Source organism: Diorhabda sublineata, chromosome 1, assembly GCF_026230105.1.
Source record: "Diorhabda sublineata isolate icDioSubl1.1 chromosome 1, icDioSubl1.1, whole genome shotgun sequence".
In the NCBI taxonomy this organism is placed as follows: Eukaryota; Metazoa; Arthropoda; class Insecta; order Coleoptera; family Chrysomelidae; genus Diorhabda; species Diorhabda sublineata.
In genome coordinates, this window is record NC_079474.1 from 27,888,831 (window position 1) to 27,912,403 (window position 23,573).

At 32.1% G+C, this 23,573-nt stretch overlaps 1 protein-coding gene across 1 annotated transcript in view; it reads right to left on the bottom strand.

The window, feature by feature from the left end:
- LOC130447026 (xaa-Pro aminopeptidase ApepP-like) overlaps positions 1-23,573 on the bottom strand; it is a 127,031-nt gene that overhangs the window by 16,225 nt on the left and 87,233 nt on the right. Inside the window, exons 2-3 of the mRNA XM_056783672.1 lie at positions 7,672-7,901; positions 4,877-5,288 (exon numbers count right to left, since the gene is read on the bottom strand). Of these exons, the coding sequence (XP_056639650.1) occupies positions 4,877-5,288; positions 7,672-7,901 (642 nt within the window). The remainder of the gene's footprint in view (positions 1-4,876; positions 5,289-7,671; positions 7,902-23,573) is intronic.

A 23,573-nucleotide genomic window follows, 5' to 3' on the forward strand; every position in this document is an offset into this window, starting at 1 on the left:
AAATGAAAGTTGAGCTCAAATGTACTGAAAACTATTTTGACCAAATAGGTTCAAAAACAATGCAACAACTAAATAAAGTCAACAGCTAACAATAAAAGAAAGAGAACTCTCGAAATCTAATCAAAAACCAATAATGTTCCAAAAATGCTGAAGCTAACTTAAATCAAATGAAAAAAAATGAACAAACTAAAATAATTACAATTAGTGGGTCATTGTGGTCGAAGCTATTTAGTAGAGTTGAGAAAAAATATGAAATATTCAAAATTTAAAACTGATCCCTAGTTCTATTACACCTGCGAGGCAGGTAATGTGCCAGGCTCCGTACTCTACTTTTTGCATACTTTTGATGATGATACCTCCATTTTAGCCGTTGGAAGACCAAAAAAAACCTAATACGAAATAACAAACATCCATGGGTGAAATTAACAACAGGACCAACAAACAGCAAGTTGGATAGTGGAGTCCACGGAACCTCCAGGGGGTCTGGGGGGTTAAAAATGTTTTTAAATTAAATGGGGGTGTTTTGTTCCTTCAGAGAGTGAGATCTGTTGCTTTACAAAAATAAATCTACTACGTTATTAATACCAGCATTTAACCTTACAATCAGATTCTAGTTATATCTTGCGACATATAAATTACTAGCAATACCCGTCGCGGCTTCGCCCGCGGTTTATTGAACCTCGCGTAATATACATGTACTTTAACAGGTAAAGATCGTCACAGAATTATCGGTAAATATCCCACCTATTGATGTTAGACTTTTTATTGACCCACAATAAACAATAGTAAAAATAAATTAATAGTTTAATTCCTAATTCCAAGTAAATTAGGAATTTAATTCGTATTTCAATTCGTAATAGTATAATTTCTAATTAATATTTCAAATGGAAAACAAATAAAGAACCATTTCCGATATTTCATGTATGCCGCGGTGAGAGATATTTTTATGAAACAAAATTATTATGACTTCTGAAAACGGTCTCCTTCATACAATGAAAAAATTATATATCTATGCAGAATTAGCTGCGAAAAACGCTGGAACCCAATTTCATATTTAACCCTTTTTAAAGAAATCAAAAAGAGATTTCCAAAAAAGAATCGCTTTGATATCTCATTTCGTCATGAAGAATGCTAAATATATGGTTCCGTAATAAAAATTTTTGTTCAACTCTGTGAACCCTTTCCACGTCGAATTTCGAAAATCGCAGAAATTGGTTTTTAGGTATTTGTACGGAGAATGTTTTAGTGCAAAAACGAGGTCGATATCTCAATTAGCGGCCAGTCAGTCAGTCAGGACATCCTCTTTTATAGATATAGAAGATTTGATTTTTTTATAGAACATTATTAGATTTTTTGGCTCTCAGTACCACTAAAATTCCTTATATTAACAATACAAAGTTTTTGGGAATTACACTTGAAAGTTCACGATGAAGAATAAATTGTTTGTACAAACTGTTTCTCCCAAAAAAGATATTGAAACCCATTTATAGGTATGGTATACAGCTGTTAGCCCAGTCAAAATAGTCATTTGACTTAGACAAAATTCGCATAGAGCTGAAAATTGACAGAGACGTTAAATACATCATTATAAATGAAATGTCAAAAGTCCCCTTCGATCCTACAAAAAATTTTATTCAAGGTCAAAAGTATAAAATTAAGGTTTTTTCCATTTTTCTCGAAAACAGTAAGTATTATCGTGAAAGTAGGTCGGACAAAAGTTGTAGACCATAGAATTTTCTACAAAAATGGTCCTGTCACTTTTTCTCTTACGACTCACCATTCGAGAGATATAGCGGGTTTTAATCATTAGAAAATTCATATTTTACATAATATGCACACATTTCCGCACCACCTATGAGGTAATGTACTTGGCGCATTTTTTTAACGTGGTTTCCCCAGTAGGTATACTCCACGATCTATTGTAATAAAGAAAGTTTTATCAGATCGTATCCTATTAATTGAAAGAAGAGTAATATTGCTAATGATTAAAGTGGAATAGGTTGCTTTTTTCTACATGTCATTATAAGTATAAGATGATTGTCTAATTCTACTTCGACAATTATTTCTCTTCATTAATATCATAAATATCTTCATCTGTTGTATTTGTTTAAATATTGGAGCAAGTCTGACCCCGACAATTGGTGCATACTGGTGAACAAAACAATCTCACTTTTTGACAGCCACAATTTTTACTACAATCCGTCTTGCATGTACAAAAAATAGTATTGAGTAGTTTTTCTGGAGCAGGCGGGAGTAAAGTTTGAATTGGCTCCAAATAATCTGTTAATTTCCAACCCCGTTCTTCTGGGTCCAGCTCATTGTCTAGCCACACTTAAACACACACGATACAAGTGCTGAAAGGCAGAAGCAGATGTTGGAGGCAGACAAGACAACTGTACTGTTTTATTGTTTGGAGCACCATATATTGCAAGAAGAAAACGAATTCCATTTGTAATGATGTCGTGTGGAGAAGAGTCAATCTTTGTAAATGCTTCTGCGCAATGAATTTAATTATTACGTTTCTCAAACTATTTAAATACTGATGTTTTACCTCTATTAAAAATTGCTGATGTAGTATCGCAACCAGTTATTGCATGTAAAAATAAAATATGAGCTTGACATTTCGGATGTGCAGTCAGAGTTTGTGATGAATATATTGTTGATTGTACTTGAGCTTTCCCAGGTTATAAAAAGTAAATAATTTTATCATTTGGACTCCGTGCAGTCAGTAATATCAACATCTTCCCCACCAACGACAGTTGTATTTGAACTTTTCCATTGTTCTATTGCTGTATCAATTATATTTTAAAATTTTCATTTAATGTATATAAGTTTTATTGTGTAAGTAACACAAACCAATAGTTTCTTATTTTCATTTATATTTAACGTCCGGTGAGGTATAGAGGCTGCATTTTAGTGCATATTATGTAAAATATGATTTTCTAATGATTAAAACCGCGATATCTCACGAATGGTGAGTCGTAAGAGAAAAAGTGACTGGACCATTTTTGTAGACAATTCTATGGTCAACAACTTTTGTCTGACCTACTTTCACGATAATACTTACTGTTTTTGAGAAAAATGGAAAAAACCTTAATTTTGTACTTTTGACCTTGAATAAAATTTTTTGCAGAAGTAGGATCGAAGGGGACTTTTGACATTTCATTTATAATGATATCTCTAGCTCTATGCGAATTTTGGCTAAATTATGACTCATTTTTATTTCTTTTCACTGGATTATGTATCAATAGAAGTAACATTCAAGTAATACAAAAAATCTGCCGTAAGCGTAATCTCCATAAGGACTTCGATATAGAAATTGTTCAGAAGACAGTACTCAAATTCGCCAGAAGTCATGAACAACGGATACTACAGCATGGGAAAGTTGAAGTTATCTAGCTCCTCGACAATGTGAGAATGATCAATAAGATTAAGCTGTTTGAGTTAGTGAGCTAGTTTGTTTAAAGCAGAATATTGTGCAAATATCCCTATCCCGTAACACTTTAAAACTAGTGGTGCTAAAATTATTAAACAGTAAGGTATACTTATGACCTTAGTATTTTTTCATTTTTACCGTAATAAATACTTTAGATGTTAGAAATTTTCTATCTTTTTGTTAGTAATTAAGTGATTACGTAAAAATATCGCAACTGAATTGCATTGAGTCGATGTCATACTAGATTCTCTATACGTGTTTGTATTTTAATTATAGCTCTTACACTATCAATTGCATATTATAAAAACCCTTTCCGAAAATTTTGTTTGATCTACAATAGACGTAGATACCTCATTTTATAAATGTATTGTGTGTATATCTTATTCGCGAAAGTATTCTTTAAAAGGCAATCGAATCATTATAAATTGGACGGCATTATAAGCCGTAATTTAGACAGATGCACTTAATTGTAGTCCTAGTTGAATCTTAGAAAAAAAATCATTATTATATCTCCATAACTTGCTACAACTGAATATTAAATTATAAAACGTAAACAGACGAGTAAAATGTACCTGCTTGTAATGAAGTTTGGTTTAAACAGGGTACCAGACGTGAACTGAGTCCTTTTTGTACCCCATTCGTTTGTTTTTCTGGAAAACGAAATATTTCAAAGCAAAAACAAAAATGGAAAATAAATTCGTTACAAATGAAACAAAAGGAAAAATATATTTCGATTGCAAAGTATCTTTATAAATGATAATGGTAGACAGAAACGTCTAACCTAGAGTTATCATTTGATTAAATTATGAAGGGTTGTAAAGAGGGTGATACCACAGACTCATCTTCTTCTAAAATGTTCAACGCAGTTTTTCCAAAGCTCTTGGCGATCTGCTGCCAGAACTTTCTTTACGAGTTCGACAATCTCTTTACTCAGTTCTGGAGACTGATTACATTTTCGTAATTCTGATTTTACTTTTGCCCTTATTAACAATATAGGGTTGAATTTGCAATAGTAAGGAGGTAGTCTGAGAAGAGTATGGCCCTTTTCTTTTCACACAAACTTTCTCTAACTTTGAACCTTTAATAACAGTAAGCAATTCTTTATTTGTTGGGCCTTTTTTATGATCGCTAACAGAAATAGGAATATTTTCTTCAGACATAAATGCTAAAATTTGAGCTTTGTCACTACTATTATTTGGTATCATTGCGTTTATGATTACTGATTGTGGTGGAATGTTCATTAAACCATTTTTCAAATAATTCTGCTGCCATATCTTCATGATAATCAGCTGCACAATTTTTAATTTTTTTAGCAGATATAAATAAAGCATTAGGCACGAAACCGTATTTATGAAATAATGATTATTCCTCGCATAATTGTCTTCTGCAATTGATATTGGAAGAACTATATATCGAATCGATCTAAGATTGACAAAATACCTGTATACTCTTCATCCAACAGAAAAGCCTCTTTGTATCTTCTTTGTTGTCTTTCATCGCTGGGCCAAATAACATCGATTAAACTGACATTTAACGCGACTAACTCTATTTTTGTTTCTTTCAGTTCATGTCCAAGGTAATTCCACATGTGTTGAGAGACCAATTTTGGATCAAGACCTAGTCTGGTTGCATTCGGAAACTCATTTTTCAGCCACTCAGACATAGTAGGTATATGTCGATGACCCTCACGAAAAAGCAGCCAGTTACAATCTATTTGTTCGTCTGCTTGAAGGTGGAATCGACCATCTGTCCATAACGCTGCTTTTTTTTGGGTCACTATTATATTTGCGTAACTTCCACTGAAACCAGATATGTACTGCCAACGTTTATCATATTCGTCCACGTCTGTACTCTGCAATACAAACAAGTCTAGCGTAAACATCTTGAGTTTAATATCATATTTGAACAACTTGAAAATATCACGGAAATTAGAAAAATTTAAAACAATGAGGTTGGATCGATATTCAGCATAAGCTTGCGTTGAATTAAATTTTACAATCAATAGTTATCTATATTATAAAGGATGTAAGTAACATTTACTAGTTGAAAATGATTTTGCGCCCAAGCGGTATGAAATTCGAAGAAAATAAGATTTTTTCGTGTTCACGTAGAATTTATTCTTGGATTTTTATAGATAGAAACATAAGTGTTTTTAAATATCCTAAACTTGGAGCATGAATGTAAGTAATGTTCATAATATTTCTCAATTTTATGAATCATTGTCATAGACTACGAGCCAGGCAGAATTAGGGTGCTGTAAAGGCTGCGTCTACCATCCACATAACTAGTATTTCATTTTTTTCATGCACTGTTACATTGAATAAATATTAAAGGTCTTAAAATGAACTCAAAACACTTATTAACGTTAGTTTAATACAAACGAAATCAATGGTTATATGATATAAGTGTGGCACATGTATTAAATGATTAAATTTTTTGCAGGTTAACTAAGAAAAATCCATTTTTTTGTAGGTCATTATTATATTTAGATTACGAATTACATAAATAATCATAATAGTACAGGCAAATAAGGCGATTTGGAGCTAAAACCTTAAATTAAATTGGGCGGTTTTGATTTTATAGATTCTGGGAGGTTTTGGGATACTGAATAAGTCTGGCAGCTCTTAACAAAATTACGGGCACTTTTAATATTCTGGGACTTGAAATTAAAAAAAAATTTGAGAAGCGATTAACTCGAACACTATGAGAAATTTAAAAAAAAACTGTTGTAACAAAAAATGTAGGGTACAAAATTATCTCCAAAGAAGTATTTGTTCCTAACCTCAAAATGTTTACCTTATAATGGGTTTGTACACTCAAAAATATGTTGAATCGGGAATAACTCGAAAAGAAGTGGTGGAGCAAAAAATGCACAGCACCAAATTATCTACAGATTGGTTTTAAACCATTTTTTGCCTAACCTCAAAATTTTCACCGTAAAATGGGTTCATGTACCCGAAAACTTTTTGAATCGCGAATAACTCGAAAACTACGTATGATCGAAAGTCGAAAATGGCTAGCTTACCCGAGTAGAAATAGAGATCTGAACCATCATGATCCATTTTTTGAAAACGAAGAACGGCTTTCGGCGGAGACTCAGAAATAGTGGCTTCAACGAAAAAATGACTTGAGACCTTTTTTATAGAAAATTTTATGATCTACATTTTTTATTCGGGCAGTGTTTTTCGAATTTCTCTTAGTTTTCGAGTTATTCGCGTTTAAAAATTTTTTTCAGTTAAAAGTTCAAAAATTTCAAAAACCTAAAACCTGAGAATCTAGAAAATCAATTTAATTTCAGATTTAATCCTATTTTACCTGTACTATAAACTTTTCGTGGCATACTTATAATCAAAGAAAGAGTAACATAATCTTGACAATTTTCGAGTGTCGGTTTCAAAAAAATTACCAACAAACTTGTATATCAATGCATTTTTTATCAAAAATATATTATTGGTAAGTCCCAAATCAAAAATCCACTTGTCAATCGCAAGGAACCACTCATTTTGTATGCCACAAGTTTTTCTAAATTTTCTATTGTATTTTCTCAAAATATTGATATTTTAAGCTGATATTAATTAATTTGGGACACCCATCTAATCAAAGTGTTTCGCTTCTCATCGCGCTTTTTCCTCCCACTATAAAAATTCGACCCAATGATAAAAGTTGGGTGTCTCGTCAAAACGAAGTAGTATATTAACTTTTAGCCTGTTATTAATCACTGAAATCTCTTAATGTGGACCCAGGCTGTAAAAGTCGAAAATGGAATGTCGCCGGTCATCCTCAATTTATGCCTACCTAAACGATATATAATTGACGAAGCTCCCAAAAAATCATTGGAGTGTAAAAGTGACCCCCAAACTTTGGGTTAGCGTAAACTGAAATCCCGATTTTTTCTTCTTTATTTCATTTGCCAAAAGGAAACCTTGCTTACAACCCGTCGGCGTCGTCAAGAATAATCGATACCTTTTTGGTAATGGTACCTTTTTGGTTTGAAATTAGTGATGTTTAAGTTCACTTGAAATTTTGCTTAATAAATCAACTATTGAAAAAGTTCAATGCTGCTTGGTACGAATCGTGTAACTAGCGCCCTCTATGAGAGTCAGACAGAAAAGCAAATTCATTGGATGTATCAACTTCCAAAACATATTGTAAAATGCAAAATTGTAAAATGTTTTTTTCCTCAACTCCCTTTATCTTGAATATGGATGCCGTTAGGAAATTTTTTTTTACTTTACCTGATGCTCATCGCTCGAAGTAATTAAATAAGCCTGAATTGCAGTAGTCGCTAAAATTAGTTCCGAATCCATTATTTTTCGTAATTCTATCAACCTGGCGGTGGAATTAACTCTGCGTTCGGGTTGTACGGGATGTCCGTGTTTTGAACAAGCCTTTCTAAGTTCCCCATTTCTACGAGCTTCTTCTAATTCTGAATAACTTTGTGATTTACACGACCAGAAGCCAGAGTCTGAAAAATAAACGAATTTTGAAAAATTTCGATTTATTATACACATTTGCGTGATTCATATTATGTTCGATTGCCAGGGTTGCCAACATTTTGTCAGCGAAATATAGTATTTTTCAAAATGAGCTCACAAAGTAAATAAATACACTTCTAAAAAATAAAGTATTTTATAGAATAAATTAAAAATACTTCTTTATTTTCATGAAAACTATATTTTTTTGTACTTCTGGCATTTTTTTACAATGTTTAGTCAAAAATAAATGTCGTACTGTTTTATTACAATCAATTTTTATATTAATAATTATAAATCAAAAGCTCATATTTCATTAATTAGATTCTGTTTCTCTATTTTCTTCTCGCCATTTCTAATTCATAACTGCGAAAATCCTTTCTGTAAGGACCAAAGTAGCGGGAATAAAAAGTAAGAATCGAATAACTTTAAATAAATTGGTTAGTTATTTTCATTATTTTTTAAAATATACATACTGCTATTTTTGACTTGTGATTTTTTCAGTAAACTCTCTACAATCTTTTACTTTTTTAGAGATTTCAATCAACGTTGTTTCTGATTGTTCATTTTGATAATCAATTTTTCTCGTAAATTTAGGATTTCTAATATTGTGTCAAACCATTAAAGGGAACCTCTGGTTTAGAATTGAAATTTTGTATTCTGAATAACCAATTGTTTTCACCAAAATTAAACCATTTATTAACATTATATTCATAACAAAAAAAAATAGTTATTTATGTAACGAGTGTATTGAACACATTTTTCACACTACCATACACAACAATTTTTAACTACTAAACTATAGAGTGGGCTGTAAGGAATTGGTCCTTTGTCTCTATTTAAGCTACTGTTACATCTATCCAACACCCACAATCACATTGTCTGACGAGCGTTTCGATAACCAAGTATGGTCTTCAAAGACTGAAGTTGACTTAAAACTTAATAACTTGACTTGCCTGTTTTATACTAAATTTTCTCACCAATAAACCTTCTCTCTCGAAAATTAATTCCTTGGCGGGAATATTCACAGTCATTTTTGACTACTAAACTATAGAATGGGCTGTAAGGTATTGGCCCTTTGTCCCTATTCAAGCTACTCTTACATCTAGCTATTTCAATGTTCTCAAATGCATCCTACTATTTATTATTGGATACATTTTTTAACAATTTTACATTTTTAATATTTATGTCATGATTGTAACTGGCAGCGTGATCGCCAATACCTGATTTTCCGGTCCTCCCATATTTCAAATGAGCTAGGTGCTCTTTAAATCGGACAATAACGGATCTCTTAGTCTGCCCAATATACTTTCCAATATACAATCATCACAGCTTCTTTCAAATATACCACTCTTTTCCAAATTTAGTATTTTATCTTTAGGATTGTTTTAATTAAAACAAGCGATCTTACTCAAAAAGTACACCGAAGCCCACTACTTTCATTGATCGTCCCACAAACTAAATCTAGATATCAATGATCTAAATTCACTTCCTGAAACTAGAAATGCCATGGGAACCACCAAAGATACGATAAACTTTTTTCAAGAATCAGTTTTGAGGAGGAAGTTGATACCTAATATTTCCAGACTTTGCGAGAACAGGATGGAGTGAAAAACACAAAACCATAAGAGTTTTTAAAGAAAATCTTCCAGTAATTCTGGAAGCCTCACAAACATTATCTCAGGATGGAAATAGTGCAGCACGGAAAAGTGCCTTCCAACTGCATGCGGCTACTTCCAGAATTTCTTTCATTCTCGGGATTATGTTAGGGGTAGCCATACAGACGAAATTATAAAGGAAGCTGCTGTTGTTGCAGAGAATTACATCAATGCCGCGTATTACGAGGAAACAGCGTCATAGCAGCAATCATCCAGCAGAAAGCCCTTCAGAAAACTGGAAGAGATCTTTAGTAATAACCATACTTGAATTCAATTATCATCTCCCTTGAAGTACGTTTTGCTGAAGAAAACACGCCATCATTCACATTATCTAAGTTACACCCGGCGCCGATGCAAAATATAACATCTGAAAATCTGAAACGAACTTGTTAATCTATCGCCCCGTTTTACGATTTACCGAACATAAAGAATGAAATCGAACTTTAGCAGTAGCACGATAGGCTTAATCTACCAAATCTAATAGTTGTTAATGTCGTAAAAGAAACAAATTCCTTCTTTTCCGAAAAGGAAAATGCATTAAAGATTTTGATCGCTTTACCATGCACGACCTGTACAGTAGATCGATTCTTTAGCATCTTCAGATGACTAAAAACATGGCTAAGAAGCACCATGGCAAAAGATTGCCCTAATGGTCTGGCCGTGATGAGTGTACACAGAGCTATAATAAATAAGAACCTAAATAATTTTAATAATAAAGTGGATGAAAGTTTTGCAAAAAATTGAATATAATTTTTGTTAAAATAAATAATTATTACTATGTTTTAAAGTTTGATTTAGTTATTGTGCTGTAGAGGGCCTGTGAAATTTTATACATTTATATTGATATTAGAACTGTTCTTATTACAATCGTCATCGAGGCAAAGACTTTCAATGTGTAACGCTTCATGTTCTCGACTGTACCAGGCGTTTATATTTTTTATCCTCCATAATATTGCCCCATTGCTCCCCCCTTTATTCATAAGCTGGCGACGCCCTTGCGTTCGACCAATCGCTTTGAACAGAAATAGACTGGGGTACTTCTGCCTTGAATTCATTGATTTCTGAGTTAACTACTGTTAATTTTTAAAACATCTTTTTGTTATATTATATGAGTCGAATAATTCTAAAACTGTTTTGGCAGTAGTCGATTTAGTCTAGTACCTCGTACCAAATTTTGTCAAAGTTTGCCCTTTATGAAAATGTGGCAATATTTGATCTCTTTTGTTCTTATATTATGATAATTAATTTAGCGACATTCGTTCAACCGAGTTCTGCACAATAATATGGGTCATCGACAGCTGTTGTGGATAATATGACCATTGAGTATAATAGACAGTTTTTTATATATAAAATGAACATCTCCTAACGTTAAAACGGCCCTTAATCAATTCATTTTATCCAGAATTATTTTAAAGTTTGCATTATCATCAATAAATGAAGTTTTAGGCGTATCATGGACGTAATAACTTCCTGAATTTCCGTCTAAGTTGGTTTGGTATTTCATCTTTTGCAGTCTCTTCTTCTTCTTCAACAATGTCCAACGAGTCACTATGAAGATCTTTATATTTAATTTTTAGACATTTATTGATAGGAATTAGGTGTTTATGTTTATAATCTTAGGAATTATGCTTCTTGATTGCGTATAGGTGCAATTTTTTATTTTTTCACGAAGTGCTGAAATTTTCTAATAGTGATAAATAAAATTAACCTTTGGTAACAAATTTCTTTTGTGACCTTTTAGAAGGTATAAATAACTAAATACATAAATGGTCAATCGAAATTCCGATAAAGATCGGAGCTGAAGTAATTCGGTCCGACATTGAACTACTTTTGACAGGAGAATATAAACGGGAGGTAGGTAAAACTGTGTTAAGTATTGAAATTAAGGTTCTGGTTTTTGAATTGTGAAACGAAGGTTGTATATATGTCGTATTTGCTTTCTACGAAATATATTGCTACGCAAATAAATAATAAAAACAGTAAAGGTATAAACTTTTTTGAAAATATGATCAACAATTTTATTTCAGTTTTAGCAAACTATTCTGTGGAATAATTTTAATCGTTTTGTTTTATTTTTTATAAGAAAATCTTATTACTTCATTTCGTATTTAATTTTTTTTACTAAGTTGGAATTGCTCGAACTGTTGGTGGTATTCCTACTGAGAACACTGTTTATATTAGCACTACACCAACACTCACAATTACACTGTCTGAAGCGCGTTTCAATAACCAAATTGTCGTCTTCAGCGACTCATGAGTCACTTTGAACAACAGATTAGTCAAGATTTCATTTTAAAACTTGAATCAAATAAAGTGGAAAATAATGGATGGTTACCATTTTTAGATACTTTAGGATTTAAGAATAGATATAGGTTAGAACTAGAAATTAGAATTCTTTCCATTGCATCCAACATTAGATGGCCAGTCACCATGTCCTGTAACATTGTTTAATTTATTTACCACTTAACATCAGAATATTTACTGACAAAAGAGCTTTTATTGAAGATGTAGCTGTATCTACACAACAAATATCATAAGGGAATTGATTATATGTTAATTAACCGTCATAAGTTTCAGAAATCTCTATAAAGCCAATTTTTTCAAAACAAGATTAAAAAATAAGTAAAATTAGCTCTATTACCTTTCAATTCTATTTATACAAAAGGATTGGAAGGAATATTTAACAAAATGGATATAAAATAAATTTATAAATCCGGCTGGGTAATCCTAAGAATGAAATAACAGATTTATAAAAGAATGGTAGAAGTTAGTTGTAATGATTCTGACAGTAATTATGTTGGACAGACTAATAGATCCGTTAATATCTGATGTAAAGAGCATGTGCATTTAAAATATAGACCCACCGAAACATCGAGTAATACCGGATATAAATAATGTACAATTAAAAAAAAAATCCAATAATAAACTGTTGGATACATTTCGAAGCATTAGATATTCAAATGTGAGAAGAGTTTAAATTGGGATATAGGGCCTCTCCTTATAGTTCACTTTACAATTTAGAAGTTAAGGAATGATTGATATTTGACATTTCCCACCGTAGAGGTTTTGCCTCTCTTTTTATTTCTTTTGTGGAAGGAAGTTTATTGTTGGAACAACTCCTAAAGTCTTTAATTTCTTGACCCTAATCAAATAAATTTCTCCAACTTTCACCACCATTAATGAGAACTGATGTAAATATACGTTCATTTTATTTCTTTTCCACATTTATTCCATTCACAAAACTTTTTTGATTAACGCATATTAAACTCGAACTGCTACTTTCATTTTTTTTTAGTGTAGACATTAATATTCAAAACTATTTGCATTCTTTATCTATCTTTAAATTAGATACTTCCATTCTTTCAGTATTTTCTTTGGATAAACTTCGTCCATTCATGTATAAGTTTTTAATTTTTCAATAATTTTGATTACATCAGTTTGAGATTTCATTTTTTAATTTTCATATCATTAATCTACTTCCTAGGTTCAACTTGAAGCTACATGCATTTATAAGTTTTTTTCGTATTTCTTAGTTTTCTCTCTCATCGTTTTGTTTCTTAAAATAATTTTCACTCTCGCTCGTTTTCTCGCTCTGGAGATATACTTAATTCCAACTTCTTATTTTCCAACTTTGGTTTTCAATTCCTCAATTTCAAATTTTGTATCATTTCTTGTCTAACATATTCATATTATTCCGGATTTCAGACAGACGTTGGATTTTTTATCTACTGTGACGTATGAAAAATCGAGCTTTTGATCATCATTGAATAACTGTGGCACCCAACTTGCATAAAATATAGCATATTCATATGTATTGTTTTATGTAAAATATTGCGTATTAACTATTTCATATACTTTTATTTCAAAAAGGCTAAGTACGATACATACAGACAGATTTTTTTAATATTTCTGGAGAAATACACATACGATTATTTTCCAAAGTAGAAAACCACTTCAAAATCGTTCTTTACGACGCAGTATTCTAAAATTGAAATTAACGTGTCGTTTCTTTTGTTTTGAATGATTTTCCATTCTAAAAATGTTTTTTCATTCATTTTTCTAACAACAAAAACAGTTTCCATCATATGAGAACTAAAGCTACTCTATCTGTCAGATTTTTATAAATGTTTGACAGATGACATATCAAATATTTTATTAGAGTCATGTTTTACGTTCGGTTTTTTCAAAAAGTTGTCAAATATACATAAACTTAGCATTTTGTAGAAATTATCCAAATATCCCAAACAAATTCGGAAAAGTATCAAACTGTTGAAATATTCATAAAATTATTTTGAATTTTTCTATAACATCTTAGACATTAACAAAAAGTTACTTCTTGTATATTTCAAAAAGTATCAGAGAAAGTTATTTACAAATAAATAACTTACTCCTTGATATTAGATATAGCGGACTTTTGCAAGGTTGAAAATATTTATCTTATGAGCTTTAAAAGGGAATCAAATAATACAATCGGTATACTAACTAATTTTATGGAAATAAGTCTTTGTTTCTAGTAAAGTATCTACATATATAAATAATGAATATAAAAAAACGAATACATCAACTCTTTATAATTTAACTTTCTAACTTTCCCCTGTATTTAACTAGTATTCAGTAATAATCGCCATTATTCCACCCTTCCATAAAAATCCATAGGCCTATACGAAGGGCTGAATTCCTACTACCCTTTCTGATCTCCTTACACCTTTGCCACCGCTCAGGGCCATAATTTCAACCCTTGTAACATTTTATCATCCCTTCACATATATAAAAACCCTAAAAACACCTTGAAGGGTGGTTTCCGTGATCATGAATGACGGAAGGTCGTTTGTACATAGGTTTAAAGATTATTTTGTAAGCCTGAATAAGGGCGAGTTACCCTCTACATTTTCTAATCTCCTAACAGTTTTGAGCCTATCGCTCTACTTTCAGATGAGGCCGTTAGGAACAGCATTAGAGCTCGCTCCTAGAGTTTAGAGCCGAATTGAAACGAAATGATCGATCGATTTCTCTTTGAATTAATTATTCATTGATAAATTCTAAAAAAGATTTAATTTAAATCAGAAGTTCAAATCTCTCAATTAATCATTCATGTAGTTTATTTTAAATAATTTTGTTGAGTAACTACTAAAAACCGATGCATAAAAGGAATTAATTGAAAAACCAATTTTGTACTACCAACAGTTATGGTTTCAAAAAAAAAACACAGTGGGGGCTTCATTTATGTTTTATGTAGTCCAAACAACAACCGTAAAAATATGGTTTCACCTCAATATTCCAACATGACGCATGGATTTGCGTGAAATTTTGGAATTAAGTTCTATTTACCTTTAACTTCAAAATCTACCCAATGCCAATATGTGCAAATTATTGTAACGTGTGAAAACTACCCCTTATTGTCAAAATTCAATAAAACATATGTTAAAGCATTTAAAAAGTTATAGTATTAAGTTGTAGTATTAAAATAAAGATAGCATGATACTTTAGGATATTATTTGTTTTTCAACCCTTAATCAATGTATTTCAATCAATATTTATATCCATGTATGTAAAAAGTCACAAAAGCAGATGTTGCCAGTGCCATAGCGGTTTTTTTCACAATGTGTATACACACACAGGAAAATTTTTTATCTATTAGACTAAAAATACATTGAACCCTTTATTTTTAAGAGTGAAACGTTCAAATGGCTTCAAACCGGTATCAGTTACACGCTACTGTCAATTTTGAAAGGTTATATCTCGGTTAAGTAATGAAAAAATAGAAGCTAAATTTTTATTAAAAAGAAACCTAACTAACCTAACTAAGATATTGGAGTTTACTCCTTAAGAATCGATTTGCATATATAAGGGGCCCGGTATGAGAAAAATGTGAGGAGTAAAATCTATCGATGAATGACCTTGTTACGTTTTTGGTGCGCACCCTATGATGCGCAACTTTCTAATTTGTCAGTGTCAACATACTTATATTGCTGTCATTGTGAAGTTTTAATTTTTATCATTGTGTTCCGCTAAAGTGAACTGAAAGTATTTTCAAATAACTATGTCAGAAAGAGGTGTAGATGATATTGCCGGAACATCTAACAAACACGTGGTTACAAGGTACGTTATAATTCATGTATTATATGTATGAGCATGTGCAATTTGTATTTATTAAATATTCTAATAATTATCTATGTAGTTCATATACATATATATTTGAAAACAACACATAAAATTAGATAATCAACTCAATATGAATTATCGAGCGCATCCACATAAAATAGAAAATTTCTAACCTAACCAAAAATTAATTTTTTTGTCGATGTCTATAAATTCTTCCACGTTATTATGATTTATTTTATAAATAATTTTTAAATATTAACAACTGTAGTCAATAATTCGATAATATTATCAGAAAAATCGACAATATTTTTTCATTATAATAATGTTTTTATATAATTTTCTTTCGAAAAGCTATTTTTTAGCTTATTTAAATAATTTTCATGTACTATTTATTATTGTATGTAAATGATTTAGTGACATAATTATCTTTTTATGACCATTTTTGTTAATTATTAAGATAATATTATATTTTAAATAAAAAATTAATTATAATAATTTAAAAAAAATGTTTATAAAAACCTTTTTTTATCAATTTTCTTAAAGTCGGTTAAAATTTTTATAATTATGCATTTATAAATTTTTTTTTATATTTTTTGACTAGGAAAAAATATAAACCTCCAAAAACTCCAGCCGAGAGACAGCGAGCTTACAGATTAAAAAAAAATTAATGAAGGAAGCCCAAAATATTCTCGCAATCAACCAACCCTCAGGGTCCGTCGCACCCGTGATTGTTGCACAGTTGCCACTATCAAGTCCTGATATAGGACCCAGAATCATAGAGCACGAGGCAGTCATCGAAACTGTACCATCGAGGCCATCAATAAAACGAAAACCTCAAAAAAGAGTCAACGTTTCGAGTAAAAGTAATTATTTTAATTAATTAACAAATTTACCCTTTTATACAGTATCAATCTTTTTTAAGTTAAATAAACTCTTTTTGCGTCTGGTTAGACTATCGAACTTAAGGAGTAAACTCCAGTCGTGCGTCGGAGCTGACACACACAATTTTTTTTAATAAAAGACAATTTTTTCAAAAAAATGCTTTCTCCGTTGTAACCATAATTTTTTCCAGAATCAAGCTCTTTAAACCATTCAAACTTGATCCTATTATTTGTATTCAATTAAAGTGATTTGGAAATTTACAACATTTTATTTCAATTAGGGAGGCAATATCAAGGATAGAAATGACGTTTTTTCCATGAAATGAACGGATTAATTCCTATTTTCGTCATAACTTCCTTGTTTTATGTACTACAAAGTTTTCTGAAGTCTCATTTGGATGATTTTTTAAAGCTTCTTAAAGTTTTTATAAAAATATTCATTTTTTCGCGAAATTGACCGTTTTCCACTTATTCAATTTTCAATTTTTCAAAATCTTCGGATGACTATACAAATCATAATTTGTTTTGTATAAGGTCTATAACCAAAGAAACATTCTTATTTTTTCTTATTTCAATCACGAATAAGTCAAAAAAATATTGATTTTCCGAAAAATCTCCATAGAATAATTTGTACTTAGAATATTTTTTTCTATTGATTTCTATGGTTAGGTTCAACAAACAATGACTACCCCTTAGTTGGGGTAGTCATTTTTAAGGTATTTACCATCTCCTGCTAAAATTTCAAGCAAATCGATTCGTCTTGATGAAGTTCTGAGGTGAAAGGCATTGTTCATTGGAGTAATGGTAGTATTGATAATTACCCCAAAAATTTGGATAAAAGGGCTTTTCGGCAACTATGATTAGGTCAGGATGATTTTCATCACAGTTTCCGAATGTCGCGTTCAATTTTTGATGGGAATTTGAAAGAAGAATGCTCCTGGATAATCCTATAAATATTTGTCATTTGGTTGTGTTTTAATACGTTTTGTAAGTATTTTCAATAAATAATTACAATTTATGATAATTTTCTTCAAATGTTTCTTCAGGGAGAACGGCTTCCTTGGCATGTTACAAACAGTAACTTTTTATTTAAAAATTATAATTATAAACCGGTTTCGTCCTTGGATCTCATCAGCACAGCGATATGCTGGTATGAGTTTTGTTGATTGAATGGATAACAAAGAAATTTTTATTCCGATTGTTAGACATCCCACTACAATGATATACGTTTTGTTAGTCTGGAGTTCAATTTATATGGAAAGTAGGTACCCGAGCTCGACAGTCGGTTCATCTAAAACCCAATCTGATTTCATCTAAAATCTTGTTCAAATTTGGTGTTGAATGCATTAATTTAGCTGGTCAATTTTATTTTGTCTGGGTAACCATAAATTGTCTCCTTTTATTCAATGAGCTTTTTTTAATGTTAAACACTCCGTAGTTTCCAGAACCTTTCATTCGAGATTTTATTGTTAGATAATCAATTCTGAAAATAATAATTATTCCACTAATGAAATTAGGGAGGTATGAACACATGATCCTGATGTTTACTTGATCTAAACATAAAGTTTGTACTAAATTATACATGTCTATTAATATTGGAGAAAACACATTAAAAAGTTGTGAAATTTTATAAATGTATATCTGTTGAACACCTTGAAACCATCAGTGACGCAATAAAAGTTTCATTCAAAAAAATTTACGAGTTCATGTAATTATACAGATTGAAGGTAATGGCAGACAAATTTAGCGGCAAATTACTTTTATACATTATTTTTCTCAGTTAATATACGAGGATGATCCCAGAAATACCAGGACAAATAAAACTCAAAAATTTTGGGAAAAAAAATTTATTTTCCAACGTAATGTCCTTTTAGTTATATACACTTTTCCCAGCGATGTTCAATAAGTTCTTATTAGAAAATCTTTGACCACCGAGCCAATTTTTCAAGTCTAAGAACAGCTAATGATCCGGGGGAGGGAGGGAGCTAAATCTGGCAAATAGGGTAAATTAGGTAGCAATTTCAAACTTTAATTCATTCATTTTGGTAATTTAAATAACAGATATGTGAGCTAGTGCATTGCCTTGATGAAACAACTCTTCTTAGCCAAATGCGGCCGTTTTTGCTTGATTTCTTCGCTCAAACGTTGCAATAAGTTCGTATGATACTCGCCATTGATAGTTTTTCCTTTTTAAAGATAGTAAATATAAATTATGCCATGGGCATCCCAAAAAACCGACGCCATGCCTTGCCTGAAAATAGAACGATATTTGCCTTCTTTGGAGTCGGTTTTCCCTTTTCAGTCCATTGCTTTGATTGTACTTTGTTTGGACGCACGTTCAAGTTATGATTATGAATCGTGTGAAAAATTGCCAAACATCTTCACTACTGGTGTGACGAGAATCCACCATGTCAAAAGGGTATCACATTACCAACACTCAAGTTGTTTGTGCATCAATTTAATTGTAACAAATTAATACATACAATTTAAATGGTGATATGTACCTAGATTTTTGAAGTGATCACTTATTCGAGATAGAAGACTTAACGCTAAACGAGCGAAGATCTTATGGTGGTGGTTTTGAGTAACCATTTTTCGAATCAATGGATGGTGTCAGCGCTCCGATTTATTGACCATGTAACTAGCGCCCTCTATTAGAGTCATTTGTATAAAATTTCAATACAATTGCCAGTAGTTGCGGTAAAATCGTAAAAAATGTGTATTTTTTCTTCAACGCCCTTTATCTCGGATACTGATGGCGTTACGAAAATTTTTTACCGAGCAAACCCCCAATAATTTTCAGTTTTCTATCTAACCTAGAGACGGGATCACCCTTTTTCAAACACCCTGTATATACTAATCCAACAAATTACACAGTATACAATTCATGTGATAAAACAGCACGTTGTTTAAACCAGTGATTCCCAAAGTGGTCTTAGGAGAGTTGTTGATCAACTCACGTGTAAATTTAATAGAAAAATCAAGTAAAATATTTCAATTGCACCTTAAATTTGGAGAATTTGCACACTTCAACACTCAAAAATTAATTAAAGAAACATTATCCATTAGACCGAATTTTGAATCTAAACCATTCTCAAATCCAAATAGACACAAAAAATTTAATTAAACCGCCGTTTAGGAAATTTAGAAGATTTATATACAGGGTATCCCACGACGAGTTAAAACTATCTGTATATGACAAAATACTTCTACGTTTGGGTTTTCGGATACGATCTTTTTAACTAAAATATTTTCGACCGGCAGACGGCCATCTTTAAAATTTTGATTTTACTATAAGTATTCCTTATACAGATAATCTTAACTCGTCGTATATAAAAATATGTCCTCAAAGTTCTTGTTTAAAGCGACCTGTCTTCATTTCGATAAAAAAAAATTTCAATTATTGAAGTAGACACAGCCTTTTCACATATAATATATGGTTCTGAAAATAAATGGGATTCAATACAAATTGTCACAAAATAGGGTGAATTGAACACAATGATAATCAATCTGAGAAAGTGCATGGCACATCTTTTTTATTCTGATTTCCTGTTGTGATACTGACGTCTGACCTATTGTTTAGATTTTCGAAACTATGTTAAGCAGCCCTCCCTCCTTCTTACTCCTACAATTACAGTCTAAGGGCTGACAACAAGACAGCGTATTTTTTTATAACACTTCAAGCACACATAATATAAATGATGTGACAATCACTTTGACGGCAATAAGGGATTGATTGTATATAATTTTATCGTTTGTTCAATAAATAAAAAATAAAAAAAATATTTTGATTGTTGTTGACTACAAACTAAATTAAAATTTCATAATGACCTGAGATTATTTGAATCGACAGCATTTTTAACATACATCAGAAAGCTTATTCGTATGCTGTAATTGATCATTGTGAAATATTTTTACGTACGAGTTATTAAAACAAAATTAATTTTATTGCTTTCAATTTCAATTGATTCCCTCTTCAAGTACCATACACTTTGCAGCGTGTAGAAGTTCTCTTGTCCAAAACTTATCTATTATCTGCACAACGTATAATTGTTACCGCACCCTGAATGCCACACCAGTCTCTTATATTCCATAGCCAGGAATGTTGTTTACGTCCTGGTCCTCTCCTTCCGTCGATCTTTCCCGTTACTATGAGCTTGAGAGTTGAATATCTCGGTCCTCGCAGGATGTGTCCCAAATAAGATACTTTTCGTTGTTTAATTACTGAGATCAGTTTTGTCTCCACGCCCGTTTTTCTCAGTATTTCTTGATTCGTCATGTGCTCGGTCTATGGGATCCGTAAAAGTATGCGCAACAGCCATATTTCCATTGCTTCTATTCTGTTTCAGGACCTTACCATCAGGACCACCTCAATCTAAAGCTTAGGGGGACTTCTCGGCGGATTAGAAACTTATTCAACTTTGTAAAAACTGTTTTTGCAATTGCTATCCGAGTTTTAACTTCCTTCCCCATTGACAAGTACTTGAGCTTCGTCGTGCTGTTGTCTGCTTATGACCATTAGTTTGGTTTTATGCGCGTTTATTGTCAGTTCGTATTTGGTTCCAATTTCGTTGACAGACGATTGACTAGCTCTCGTAGGTCTTCTACGTTGTCGGCTAATATCGCAGTATCGTCGGCATACCTAATATTATTTATGGGAGCTCCATTTACTTTGATGCCTTTTTGATGGTCTTTTAATGCCAGCTGAAAAATTCGTTCTACGTACATCTTAAATAGCGTGGGTGAGAGTATGCATCCCTGACGGACTCCCCTAAGTATCTGAAGGTGTTCCGTAGTTAGAGAGCCGCTAGTTCATAGCTCCGCTGTTTGATCTGCATACAGCTTTTGTATGATCATGATGTCTTTACTATCAATATCAACATCCTTTAGGATGTCAAACAGTGAGTCATGCCGAATGGAGTCAAACGCTTTTAAGTAGTCTATAAAGCAATCGAAGACATCTTTTCTTTGATCATAACATTTTTGAATTAGTAACTGCATACAGAATAGTGCTTCCCTGTTACCTAGCCCGTTTTTATACCTAAATTGCGTATCACCACTAACCTCTTTGTTTGTGTATAATCTTCAAAAAAGCTTTAAATGCGTGGCTCATGAAGCTTACCTTTCTGTAGTCTTCAGAAGTTTTGACACTGGGTTTCTTCCGGATAGTCGCAAAGGTGGATTTTAGTCAGTCCAGGAATACTGCCGCTAGCATATATTATGTTAAAGAGTTTGCACAGATGTTTAGTATCTATTAATTTTAGTGTGCGTTCACATTGGCGATATGGATCGTAAATTATTAATATCGGAAATTCAAACCAGGCTAGCCCTTTAATATGATAGACACCGTTTCTAAAAAGACAGAAAAATCGTAGCAAAATTATGGGATGAAGTATCACAAATTGTAAAAGTAATAATCGTTTGGATACCAAATTCATTACGTCCTTTTGGTTCGAAAGCTAGAAAATAACTAAAACGACGCTTAACCATTTTAAAATTAACCAACCAATTTGAACTGGACATGTTTCCGAGTAGACGTTATCATGTCCAGTTTTTCCGTTCTTTAGATTTTTAATAGCAAATTTCACTTCAGCTTCTATTATTCTTGGGCCCGTTGGACTCTCGTAACTATCTACATCTATCCTTCTATTATCGTAAAATAGATTCAGTTGATTATTGTGGCTAAAGCTTCTAATAAAAAAAACTAGTGAACAAAGAATATTTCGATTTTAAGTTGGTGTTTTAAATGTGAAATGGCTTGTGTCGCGAAAATGACCTCTACTTCCCAAATCGTTCTATATTTTTTGCAATTCTTGGTAGTTTCTGTACATACATATGAAATTGAATATACAAGCACAAAGAATGTAAGGTGTAATATTAGACATGCGTTTCTTTGTTATAATTATGGCTCTCTATGTATAAGACAGACATCTCAGTATTTAGAATTATTTTAATTTAATTACAAACATTGGAAACAAACGAGTTAAATACAAAAAATAGAAACAGAAATGGTTCATATGAATAAAAAATCAGTCAAAAGTTTTAAGAAACCTGAAGGATATTAGCAGAATGGATAATTATATTTTTCAAATTTGAACATAATTGTAAATAATTTTCATTGATGAAAACAAGAATGGATATAAAAAGTAATAACGCAGCTCAAGCGGTCACCCTATTACGACAAGTTTACCGTCGTTATCAAGAGACTGCTAACGTTAATCGAAGACGTGGTTTTGGAAGAAAAATGTGCATATTCGATAGAGATGACCGATTCACTGGAAAATCGGGCCCTTACTAGTGTTCAAGTCCACCAAGAGCTCAGAGAAAAGCGAGGAGTGGCTTGACAGTCAGGAAAAGTCTTAAAATAGCTAACCTTGAACCTGAAAAGCCAGCTACTGGCCCCAAATTTACTCCAGCCTACCGAGCAGTCCATCTACGATTTGCCAGAGAACACGTTAATTGGTGCTCCGTTCCCTTTTTAGACGAAAGCAGAGTGTACCTGCATGGTAGAGACAGAAGTTTCTGAATAGTTTGGGCGGTAATTTCAAGTGAAGCAAAAATCGAGTCGATTTTTTATTGAAACTGGTGGGGGAATTAATGGCGAACCGATTCATAGAAGAAATTCTACGTCGCTCCTTACGTTAGTTTCATTTGCGGAAATTTCAATCTAACACAGGACAATTCCCGTCCACATACTACAGGTTCCGTACGGTTCCAGGTATGAGCACCCAGACTTGAACGACGGGGCTTAGCTTGGGCTACCCTTGGCAAACCAATAATAGCCCAAGCCTGGTTGAAGTCTGGGTAACTTAGCCCCGGCTATTCTATAGTCAGCCAACGCTGGCTGAACTCTAGTTAACCTTATCTCGACCATCCCATATTTACCCAAGCCTAGCTGAACTCTGAGTAACCCAACCTCGGCCATCTTATAGTCAGCCAGGCTTGGCAGAACTCTGAAAAGCTATATAAAGTTTTGTTCTAATATCTTAACCATAATAGATATCTTTAGATTAAAACTAATATT